The 12951-nt window shown below is 45.3% G+C and overlaps 1 protein-coding gene across 3 annotated transcripts in view; it reads left to right on the plus strand.

Moving 5' to 3' along the window:
* LOC115114511 (desmoglein-2-like protein) overlaps positions 1-12061 on the plus strand; it is a 32502-nt gene extending 20441 nt beyond the window's left edge. For 2 of the 3 annotated variants that reach the window (XM_029642811.2, XM_029642810.2), the window contains exons 13-14: positions 8781-9116; positions 9312-12061. In XM_029642811.2, coding sequence (XP_029498671.2) covers positions 8781-9116; positions 9312-10508 — 1533 coding nt within the window. In that variant the 3' untranslated portion in view covers positions 10509-12061. The remainder of the gene's footprint in view (positions 1-8780; positions 9117-9311) is intronic. The other variant, XM_029642812.2, reaches the window with a different exon arrangement.
* Positions 12062-12951: the final 890 nt, after the last annotated feature.

Consider the following 12951-nt stretch of genomic DNA (forward strand, 5'->3'; position numbering starts at 1 on the left):
AAAACCCGACCTAGTGAGATATACAGTTGAAGTCAGAAGTTTACATACACTTAGGTTGGAGTCATTAAAATTCATTTTTCAACCACTCCACAAATGTCTTGTTAAACTTCTTATGGCTGGGGGGCAGTATTGAATAGCTTGGATGAAAAAGGTGCCCAGATAAACTGCCTGCTACTCAGGCCCAGAAGCTAAGATATGCATATTATTAGTATTGGATGGATTTTTTCACAGGTTTTTGCCTGCCATATGAGTTCTGTTTTACTCACAGACATCATTCAAACAGTTTTAGAAACTTCAGAGTGTTTCTAAAACTGCCATACAGATACCCGCCATGTTGTGCAGTCAACAGAAGTCAGAAACAGCATTATAAATACTCACTTACCTTTGATGATCTTCATCAGAATGCACTCCCAGGAATCCCAGTTCCACAATAAATGTTTGTTTTGTTCGATAAAGTCCATCATTTATGTCCAAATACCTCCTTTTTGTTTGCACGTTTAGTTCACAAATCAATATTAACGACACGCAGGCCAGACGAAAAGTCAAAAAGTTCCGTTACAGTTCATAGAAACATGTCAAACGATGTATAGAATCAATCTTTAGGATGTTTTTATCAACCGGAGAATTCCTTTTTCTTTAGAAATGCAATGGAACGCAGCTACCTCTCACGGGCGTTCGCCTGACTGAGCTCATGGCCTTCTACCAGACCTCTGGTTGAAATAGCTCTCATTCACCCCACTTTACAGTAGAAGGGTAGCCTAGTGGTTAGAGCGTTGGACTAGTAACCAAAGTTTGAATCCCCGAGCTGACAAGGTACAAATCTGTCGTTCTGCCCCTGAACAGGCAGTTAACCCACTGTTCCTAGGCCGTCATTGAAAATAAGATTTTGTTCTTAACTGACTTGCCTAGTAAAATAAAGGTAAAACATTTTTTTTAAAGGAAGTGCAGTCAGACCAAATTTACACTGTATCTTGGATAGGCAAAGAGTTGAACAACTACAAACCTCAGATTTCCCACTTCCTGGTTGGATTTTTTTCTCAGGTTTTTGCCTGCCATATGAGTTCTGTTATACTCACAGACATCATTCAAACAGTTTTAAAAACTTCAGAGTGTTTTCTATCAAAATCTACTAATACTATGCATATCCTAGCTTCTGGGCCTGAGTAGCATGCAGTTTACTCTGGGCACCTTATTCATCCAAGCTACTCAATACTGCCCCCCAGCCATAAGAAGTTAAATGTATTTGGCTAAGGTGTACGTAAACCTCCGACTTCAACTGTACATGCTGCAACTCATCCGGCCGTGATTGGGAGTCCCATAGGGTGGCGCACAATTGGCCCAGCATTGTCCGGGTTTGGCCGGTGTAGGCCGTCATTGTCAATAATAATTTGTTTCTAACTGATTTGCCTAGTTAAATAAAGGTTCAATTAAAAGAATAATAAACATGGAGGAGACTTAATCAAGCTGGTCGTCTTGACTACTTTCTTTCTCTTTTGCATCAAAGGTTAAAAAGTTTTAATAGGAGACAGAATGCGATCGGATCTTCTACTTCTCAGAGAGTTTTGAATTGTCAAGCGGAGTTAACAAGGGTGTCCACTGTCACCATATCTATTCGTTATGGCCATCGAAATGCTAGCTATTAAAATCAGATCCAATAACAACATTAGAGGATTAGAAATCCAAGGCTTAAAAACAAAGGTGCCCATGTATGCCGATGACTGAAGTTTTATATTAAGTCTGCAAGCTAGATCCCTGCATTGTCTTATTGAAGATCTAGATAACTTTTCTGTACTAAAACCTAATTATGATAAGTGTACAATATTACATATTGGAGCTTTAAAAAATACAACTTTTACATTATCCTGCAGTTTACCTATAAAATGGGCTGATGGTGAAGTAGACATACTTGGTATTCATATCACAAAAGATGTAAATAAGCTCTCCACAATGAATTTCAATAGAAACCTTGTACAAATAGACCAGATCCTGCAACCATGGAGAGATAAATACCTGTCTATTTATGGAAAAAATGGCCTGATTAACTCCTTAGTCATATCTCAGTTTACTCACTTACTTATGGTGCTGCCTACTCCCGATGATTCGTTTTTCAAATCATATGAGCAAAAAATACTTTGCTTTATCTGGGATGCTAAACCAGACAAAATAAAAACGTGCCTATCTATATAATGAATATGAATTTGGTGGGTTGAGAATATTAAATATATAAGCACTAAACTTCTCTCTAAAAGCTTCACTTATTCAAAAGTTTTACTTGAACCCTAAATGGTTCTCAAGTAGATTACTAAGAAAAGCTCACCCATTGTTAAAAAAATGCCTTTTTTGCCTTTGTGCAGATTGCCAAGTCTCATTTTCAATTAATTGAAAATTGTACTTTTTTCAAAGTATCTCTCTTTTTCAAACAAGCATTGAAGCATGAAAAGATAGAACAAATATTACAACAAATATTATGACTGAACTCAAATGTGCTGGTTGATAAAATGTATTTATGGGAAAGATGTTTGAAACGGGTATTTTGTCCTTTTAATGATATTGTACATTGGAATGGTAGAGTTATGTCATTCATAAAGTTCAGAATTGTACGGGAAGGTCTGCTCAATCCAAGAGTACAACCAATTGATTACATCATTACCCCAAAAAATGACAGGTGGCAGGTGGCAGTAGGAGGAGGTAGGGAATTGGTTCTGCCTGCCCAATATAAAGGATCAAAACTGTCAGAGGAATAAAAATAGCATAAATAGGACCAGGATTAGGACCAGGATGATGACACCAGTGCCATACAGATTGCAAAAGAGATTTTTGATGTACCGATTCCATGGTGTCTGAGATTCAAAACTGTGCTTTTCAGCTAAAATTATTATATAGAATTCTTGCCACCAACAAAATGTTGAATATTTGGGGCATACAATCATCGAAGCTCTGCAAATTTTGTTGTGAGGATACAGAATCAATAGACCATTTAGATTTGTATTGATCTCAGGTAGCCTGTTTCTGGTCTTAGGTTCAGGAATGGTTGAAAATGCATAGCATTGATCTAAAATTGACCCTAGAAATAGTACTGTTAGGAGATCTGGAGAGACCGGGTCAGTCAATTACTAATATACTAATACTCTTAGTAAAGGTATTTATCTTCAACTCCACAATCGGTGGATTCTATTCAATTATATAGATTAACGTTAAACATAACAGCATAGTTGAAAGTTATGTGTTGGGTAGAAACCCGAAGTGGGTGGCCAGCAGAGATAGATGGGATGGGCTGAGGAAGCTGAGGGTTGGGATGTGGAATTGGAGACAAGTGGGAGTCCGGGTTGGAGCGAGCGGTCGCATCCGAGTGCGGTCGCATCCGCACTCATTACATTTCATTATAGTACAACGGTTTGATCTGTCTAATCTTAGCAATTTCTTCTTAGCTAGCTACATAGCCGTCTTTGTATCATAGATAATTGCGTAATTATCGTATTTCGTCGTCCTAACGCAGTCTACACTGCTATCTGCCCTGCAGCTAGCCAGCTAGCTAACGTCCACCGTCTACCGATTAGCAGCACAACTATTACACCCAACTGAACGACTTGATTAGTGTAGTGTTAGCTAGTGTTCGCTAGCTACATAGTTGTCTTTGCTGTCTTCGTATCCAAGATAATTGTGTAGTTTAGAGTGTGTAGTTTTAGAGTGATTATCTTAATTTACCGAGGTTAGCTAGCCAGCTATTTGTCGTCCTTAACGTAGGAGACACTGCTAGCTAGCCAACAGCTAGCCAACGTCTACCGAACAGAACTTCAGCACTCAACAACCCGGTCGCATTTCACTTCGCTCCACAGGTAGTATCACATTTTTCATTTCATTTCATTACAGTACAACGGCTTGATTTGTTTGATCGTAGCTAGCTACATAGCTAGCTACATAGCCGTCTTTGTATCAAAGATAATTGTGTAGTCTAGAGCGATTTCCTAGGTTAGCTAGCCAGCTATTGTTGTTCTTTTAACACAACGTAACGTAACGTAATCAACACTGCTAGTGTCAACAACGCAGCCACTGCCAGCTAGCCTACATAGTCAACAACGCAGCCTCTGCCAGCTAGCCTACTTCAGCAGTACTGTATCATTTTAATCATTTTAGTCAATAAGATTCTTGCTACGTAAGCTTAACTTTCTGAACACTCGAGACGTGTAGTCCACTTGTCATTCCAATCTCCTTTGCATTAGCGTAGCCTCTTGTGTAGCCTGTCAACTATGTGTCTGTCTATCCCTGTTCTCTCCTCTCTGCACAGACCATACAAACGCTCCACACCGCGTGGCCGCGGCCACCCTAATCTGGTGGTCCCAGCGCGCACGACCCACGTGGAGTTCCAGGTCTCCGGTAGCCTCTGGAACTGCCGATCTGCGGCCAACAAGGCAGAGTTCATCTCAGCCTATGCCTCCCTCCAGTCCCTCGACTTCTTGGCACTGACGGAAACATGGATCACCACAGACAACACTGCTACTCCTACTGCTCTCTCTTCGTCTGCCCACGTGTTCTCGCACACCCCGAGAGCTTCTGGTCAGCGGGGTGGTGGCACCGGGATCCTCATCTCTCCCAAGTGGTCATTCTCTCTTTCTCCCCTTACCCATCTGTCTATCGCCTCCTTTGAATTCCATGCTGTCACAGTTACCAGCCCTTTCAAGCTTAACATCCTTATCATTTATCGCCCTCCAGGTTCCCTCGGAGAGTTCATCAATGAGCTTGATGCCTTGATAAGCTCCTTTCCTGAGGACGGCTCACCTCTCACAGTTCTGGGCGACTTTAACCTCCCCACGTCTACCTTTGACTCATTCCTCTCTGCCTCCTTCTTTCCACTCCTCTCCTCTTTTGACCTCACCCTCTCACCTTCCCCCTACTCACAAGGCAGGCAATACGCTCGACCTCATCTTTACTAGATGCTGTTCTTCCACTAACCTCATTGCAACTCCCCTCCAAGTCTCCGACCACTACCTTGTATCCTTTTCCCTCTCGCTCTCATCCAACACTTCCCACACTGCCCCTACTCGGATGGTATCGCGCCGTCCCAACCTTCGCTCTCTCTCCCCCGCTACTCTCTCCTCTTCCATCCTATCATCTCTTCCCTCTGCTCAAACCTTCTCAACCTATCTCCTGATTCTGCCTCCTCAACCCTCCTCTCCTCCCTTTCTGCATCCTTTGACTCTCTATGTCCCCTATCCTCCAGGCCGGCTCGGTCCTCCCCTCCCGCTCCGTGGCTCGACGACTCATTGCGAGCTCACAGAACAGGGCTCCGGGCAGCCGAGCGGAAATGGAGGAAAACTCCGCCTCCCTGCGGACCTGGCATCCTTTCACTCCCTCCTCTCTACATTTTCCTCTTCTCTCTCTGCTGCTAAAGCCACTTTCTACCACTCTAAATTCCAAGCATCTGCCTCTAACCCTAGGAAGCTCTTTGCCACCTTCTCCTCCCTCCTGAATCCTCCTCCCCCTCCCCCCTCCTCCCTCTCTGCAGATGACTTCGTCAACCATTTTGAAAAGAAGGTCGACGACATCCGATCCTCGTTTGCTAAGTCAAACGACACCGCTGGTTCTGCTCACACTGCCCTACCCTGTGCTCTGACCTCTTTCTCCCCTCTCTCCAGATGAAATCTCGCGTCTTGTGACGGCCGGCCGCCCAACAACCTGCCCGCTTGACCCTATCCCCTCCTCTCTTCTCCAGACCATTTCCGGAGACCTCCTCCCTTACCTCACCTCGCTCATCAACTCATCCCTGACCGCTGGCTACGTCCCTTCCGTCTTCAAGAGAGCGAGAGTTGCACCCCTTCTGAAAAAACCTACACTCGATCCCTCCGATGTCAACAACTACAGACCAGTATCCCTTCTTTCTTTTCTCTCCAAAACTCTTGAACGTGCCGTCCTTGGCCAGCTCTCCCGCTATCTCTCTCAGAATGACCTTCTTGATCCATAATAGTCAGGTTTCAAGACTAGTCATTCAACTGAGACTGCTCTTCTCTGTATCACGGAGGCGCTCCGCACTGCTAAAGCTAACTCTCTCTCCTCTGCTCTCATCCTTCTAGACCTATCGGCTGCCTTCGATACTGTGAACCATCAGATTCTCCTCTCCACCCTCTCCGAGTTGGGCATCTCCGGCGCGGCCCACGCTTGGATTGCGTCCTACCTGACAGGTCGCTCCTACCAGGTGGCGTGGCGAGAATCCGTCTCCACACCACATGCTCTCACCACTGGTGTACCCCAGGGCTCTGTTCTAGGCCCTCTCCTATTCTCGCTATACACCAAGTCACTTGGCTCTGTCATAACCTCACATGGTCTCTCCTATCATTGCTATGCAGACGACACACAATTAATCTTCTCCTTTCCCCCTTCTGATGACCAGGTGGCGAATCGCATCTCTGCATGTCTGGCAGACATATCAGTGTGGATGACGGATCACCACCTCAAGCTGAACCTCGGCAAGACGGAGCTGCTCTTCCTCCCGGGGAAGGACTGCCAGTTCCATGATCTCGCCATCACGGTTGACAACTCCACTGTGTCCTCCTCCCAGAGCGCTAAGAACCTTGGCGTGATCCTGGACAACACCCTGTCGTTCTCAACTAACATCAAGGCGGTGGCCCGTTCCTGTAGGTTCATGCTCTACAACATCCGCAGAGTACGACCCTGCCTCACACAGGAAGCGGCGCAGGTCCTAATCCAGGCACTTGTCATCTCCCGTCTGGATTACTGCAACTCGCTGTTGGCTGGGCTCCCTGCCTGTGCCATTAAACCCCTACAACTCATCCAGAACGCCGCAGCCCGTCTGGTGTTCAACCTTCCCAAGTTCTCTCACGTCACCCCGCTCCTCCGCTCTCTCCACTGGCTTCCAGTTGAAGCTCGCATCCGCTACAAGACCATGGTGCTTGCCTACGGAGCTGTGAGGGGAACGGCACCTCAGTACCTCCAGGCTCTGATCAGGCCCTACACCCAAACAAGGGCACTGCGTTCATCCACCTCTGGCCTGCTTGCCTCCCTACCACTGAGGAAGTACAGTTCCCGCTCAGCCCAGTCAAAACTGTTCGCTGCTCTGGCCCCCCAATGGTGGAACAAACTCCCTCACGACGCCAGGACAGCGGAGTCAATCACCACCTTCCGGAGACACCTGAAACCCCACCTCTTTAAGGAATACCTAGGATAGGATAAAGTAATCCCTCTCACCCCCCTTAAAAGATTTAGATGCACTACTGTTCCACTGGATGTCATAAGGTGAATGCACCAATTTGTAAGTCGCTCTGGATAAGAGCGTCTGCTAAATGACTTAAATGTAAATGTAAATGTGAGTCGAGTTGCTGTGCAGGAGATAGAATAATGGTCAAAGAAAAAAAGTCTAAATAAAGCATCATTAAAAGTATGTTTGAATGACACTGAGGGGCAGTGTTTTTACAACTAATGCCGGTTTGCCTGAGGCTGATGCTGTGCAGGTGCGGGTTCACGTTTTTGGCCTGGTGGGAGATCTGTCAACGTGCCCTTGAGGAGGGCATTGACCCTGGATGCTTCTGTGTGTCACTCTGAATGGGAGTCTGTTGGATGACCGGTATGGTGTAGTTGTTGAGCGGCTTCACTGCAAGTGTATTGTATGTTTCGGGTATTCAATCAAAAAAAGTGTGAAATAAATCAATACTATTTTATATTTGAGTTTCTTCAATTTAGCAACCCTTTGCCTTGTTAGCTTTGCACACTCTTGGCATTCTCTCAACCAGCTTCATGAGGTAGTCACACGGAATGCATTTCAATTAACAGTGTGCCTTGTTAAAAGTTAACTTGTGGAATTTATTTCCTTCTTAATGTGTTTGAGCCAATCATTTGGGTTGTGACAAGGTAGGATTGGTATACAGAAGATAGCCCTATTTGGTAAAAGACCAAGTCCATATTATGGCAAGAACTGCTCAAATAAGCAATGAGAAACGACAGTCCATCATTAATTTGAGAAAATCCAGAAAATGTTAAGAACTTTGAAAGTTCCTTCAAGTGCAGTCGCAAAAAACATCAAGCGCTATGATGGAACTGGCCACAGGAAAGGAAGACCCAGAGTTACCTCTGCTGCAGAGGATAAGTTCATTAGAATTAACTGCACCTCAGATTGCAAGCATGGAGGAGGAGGTGTGATGGTGTGGTGCTGGTGACACTGTCTGTGATTTATTTAGAATTCAAGGCACACTTAACCAGCATGGCTACCACAACATTCTGCAGCGATACGCATAATTTTTCAACAGACCAATGACCCAACACACCTCCAGGCTGCGTAAGGGCTATTTGACCAAGAAGGATAGTGATGGAGTGCTGCATCAGATGACCTGGCCTCCACAATCACCCGACCTGAAACCCAATTGAGATGGTTTGGGATGAGTTGGACCACAGAGTGAAGGAAAAGCAGCCAACAAGTGCTCAGCATATGTAGGAACGCCTTCAAGACAGTTGAAAAAGCATTCCAGGTGTAGTTGGTTGAGAGAATGCCAAGAGTGTGCAAAGCAGTCATCAAGGCAAAGGGTGGCTCCTTTGAAGAATCTCAAGTATAAAATATGTTTTTATTTGTTTAACACTTTTGGGTTAGTAAATTATTCCATATGCGTTATTTCATAGTTTTGATGTCTTCACTATTATTCTACAATGTAGAAAATAGTGTAAAAATAAAGAAAAACCCTTGAATGAGTAGGTGTGTCAAAACTTTTGACTGGTACTGTACATGTATTATGTTCCATTTCCAAGTTGAAATTTGGCCCACTCATTCCCCCTCACAGGAAATTCCACTCCTGCAAATTCCTGTGGCGATAGATGGCTCCATCAAAGTTGTTGACTTGGAAAACAACGGGGGGGGAATGGGATTAATAAGAGATGCAGGGGCTGCAGGAGGATCAGCAGGAGGAGTGTTCGGGGACGGCTTCACCCCGTCCGCAATAAGCACATGGGAGCACAACCATTCCCATGGCTCACACCAGCCCAGCGGCAGAGTGAAGGTGAGCTACGGCGTGGGTGGAGGAACCATGACTGGACATGAACACTTCTCCAGATATGGAGCTGGAGCTTATGACGGGGTCGCTCTCTCTGAGGGAGACCTAGAGGAGTACTACTCTGCAGTGAGTATCTTAGATCATGATCGTTTGAAGACCAGTAAAAGTGTGTATGCATTAGTATTGAGATTATACTGAGTCGGTGAAAGTACATTTTTTGGATTACTCCTTTAACATAGGAGTTGAGGGCAGCGTTATTGTAGCCATTTTGATTACATTTGTTAATATACTATATCTGTTCCTATCATATGACCTTTGCAGAAGGCGAATCATGCTGCGCTGAACGACCAACAGAGAGATGACCTACTGATCTACGACTACGAAGGTCAGGGGTCACCGGTAGGCTCTGTTGGCTGCTGCAGCCTCCTGGGGGCCGATGACAACCTGGACTTCCTCAACGACCTGGGGCCCAAGTTCAAGACCCTGGCCAAGATCTGCCAGGGGTCAATAGCTATGGAGGCGGAGACTGTCAACATGTCTGTGTCATCCCCTAGACCTAGGCCTACCACATCCACCCACACAGAGGTCAATAGAGACACAGCTCTCAATGTCAATACCCTGAACACCTCATCCACCACCTCCACCTCCTCCACACCCCTACAGGAGAACCTGGTTACTCGGGCCCAAGGATCAGCCACCATCCGCAAGGTTCAGGAGAACAAGGTAATGCCCAACAAGACCCTCTTCATCCAGCAGCCCCCTATGTACTACGCTGCTGCCCCCACCATGTACATGGTGGAGCCCCAGCCCCAGTTGGTGCTGGTGGAGCAGAGAGGGGGAGGTGGTTATGTCCGTGCCCAGCAGGCGGTAAGCCAGGTGGGGGTAGGGATGGGTCAGGGGGTGGTGCAGGTAGGAGGGCTCCATGGTTCTCAAGGCATGATTTTACTGGAGAGGCAGGTAGGAGCAGGTGGTAGTGGGGAAGGACAAGGTCATGTTGTTATGGGGGCAAGCCAGGTCTTACAGGGAGTGGGCCACACTATTTTGGGGGGAGGTCACATTATTACAGAGACGAGCCAAACCATTACACGGGGAGGCCAGTTTCTACAGGGGGCAGACCAGACCATGATCGGAAAAGGCCATCTATCGCCAGGAGGAAACTTCTCACAGGGAAGCCTGTCCGGGTCCAGGAAAGTGCTGGTTGTTGAGAGCGGGTCTGGGTCAGCCTCGGCAGCAGGGTGCAGCGCAGGCTTAGGGGCTGCCCAGGACACCATGCTGCAGAGAGGCCAGGGGTTAGAGGTCACATGTCATAGTGTAGAAGTGAGAGGTCAGGGTGATGCTTCCTCGTTGAGCTCCAGCTCCCTGTGTGGCACGGCAGGGTCAAACGAGGCCTCTGCTACTGCTGTCAAAGTCACCACCGCGCCCACAGCTGCACATTGTAGCAGCAGCCACACAGCTGTGGTGCAAGAGAAGAAAATATCTGTCACTGAGAAATACGTTGAGACCAGTACTATAGCGTAGAAAAACAACTTCACATCAGCTTGATAACATACTGTACACTGTGGGTTTAAAGGTGATTTCTAGGGAGAGAGAAAGAGATAGAGAGATACTTTCTGCTGGTCTGAAATACAGGAATTCTACCCATTGTTTGTTAACAACTCTTTTATAACACTTTTAGTTTTTATTATCACGATTACCAGATGGTATATAATCCTAAATATGATTCATTGATACATTGTGAATTAATGATTGAGTTGAAGATACTTGATTAAAGAAGAAGAAATTGAATAAAAATAATGAATTCATGGAATCGAATCAGTATTTGAAAGGAGTGAAATATTTTTCTAAACATTCAAATGTTGTGGTGGGTGATGTATTAATTGTTCAGGTTAGGAAATGTGTCTATCTTTGATAAAGCTTTTTTTACTGGGATTGTCAATTCTTGATGTAATTCAAAGTTCAGTAGGTCAAGGTTTCCAAGCGGGACATACAAAATTATTGTACCAGAGAAGTGTGGGACCCGTCAAAAAGACCCTATTTTTCTCTTATATTTTACATTTTAAGCCAAAGAGTGTATTGTTTTTCTGTTGGGTCTCATATGCATTAATTTATCCCATGATATTCAAGTTATTGATGCATAGGTAATATTATTTTGGGAAAATGTACATTAAATTAATGCCTATATTTTTTAATGCCTATATTTTTGAGCTAAAAAATAGAGATTATGTAAGATTTTTACCGTGGGCTTGGCTTATTATGCACTGATATGCATTAAAGCAGGGGTGTCAAATGTGTTTTGCCCCTGGGGCCACATTCACTATTCAACAAGGTTCGGATGGCTGCATTGAAAATGTGTTATATTTCTCACCGTGAATTTTTTTTTTTTTTCTCTATCCATAGTTTGGGGAATTTTCAATTCTCCCTGACTGTCTTTCATTTCAGTGATTATTAGCGAGCTGGACAGTCACGTTTCTGTATGAATGTAGGTCCATTATCAATTCTACACAGTTTCAATTTGGTTTTAGTCATTTTAATGTATATTGATAACATACTGTGTTATCAATAGTTCGTATCCCCCCACAAATTATATATATATATATATATATATATATATATATATATATATATTTATTGTTGTTTTTTTACTCAAAGAACCCACGGGCGTTATGCTAGACACCCCTGCATTAAAGTTTGAGATTGATGTTGACCTGGCTGCAAGCTTTCATGTCTAATATATTATACTGTATGCGTCATGAGATATGGCGTCTGCCTGCAGTATGTCTGTCCTTCATTGTGAGCTAAAAAGTTTGATGAAATGTTTTCTGATTTTGAGAGAATAATCAATTTGAACATATACCATATACATTCAGTTAGTCATGTGTTATGGTTTCATGCAATTTCTTTCTTAGAATCTCACTCACTGTAGTGTTTCAGTGGTTCTTCTGGAGATTGAGAGTGGAAAATCCTGTTTTATAGTATCACTCTTATCACACCTTGACATCTTTACATACTGTAGTTTAGATGTTATCACTGCTCAACCAGAAAAAAAATAAAGATGGCTCTACCAAAGAGGACTTTACAAGTGTTAACCAGTTTTCAAACGACACACTGACTCACCTCCCACCACCCACTCACAGAATTCATTGGGAAATCTTTTGATTTTCAGAGTTGATCACTGATGTCTTGTAATGCTCCGGGTGTCGTGGGTGTGGAGTCAAACGCAGGAGACAGAGAGTGCAATGCTGTGCGTCTTTAATAGCACCAACACACCACAGGGTGCTCACAATAGTAACGGCCCCAAACACAGGGAATGAAAATGTACAACGGAAAAATCACGACCAGGCACTAACACGTACCTCTACAACAGAGCCGAAGGTTACACTGAAATAATCCCGCACAACAACCAGGCGGGCCGGCTGTCTAATAAAGACAAACTAATCATACATAAACAGGTGCTACCAATAAACATACAAGGAGGGGGAGGAAAGACAATCAGTGGCAGCTAATAGGCCGGTGACGACGACCGCCGAGCGCCACCCGCCCGGGAAGGGAAACCACCCTCGGTCGGACTCGTGACAGTACCCCCCCCCCCCCCCCCCCTGACGCGCGGCTCCCGCAGCGCGCCGACACCGGCCTCGAGGTCGCCCCGGAGGACGAGGTGCATGGATGGATCCAAGATGTCCCCCACCAGTATCCAGCACCTCTCCTCCGGGCCGTACCACTCCCAGTCCACGAGGTGGAAGGGAGGGTTAAGGGGGAGGGTGTCTAGTGTCGGTGGTGGCTCTGGTGCGGGGCGAAGAACCCGCTCATCCCGCAGATCCAGCCATGGACCCAGGCTGAATACTGTGCCTGGACTGGACCTAGGTGCAGAAGACTCCTGCCATGGAGCGGGACTGGATGCCGTGTCCGGACTGGGCATCGGCGCAGAGGAAGGCTCCTGCCATGGAGCTGGACTGGACGCCGT

The sequence above is a fragment of the Oncorhynchus nerka genome, linkage group LG9b (assembly GCF_034236695.1).
Source record: "Oncorhynchus nerka isolate Pitt River linkage group LG9b, Oner_Uvic_2.0, whole genome shotgun sequence".
Lineage (NCBI taxonomy): Eukaryota > Metazoa > Chordata > Actinopteri > Salmoniformes > Salmonidae > Oncorhynchus > Oncorhynchus nerka.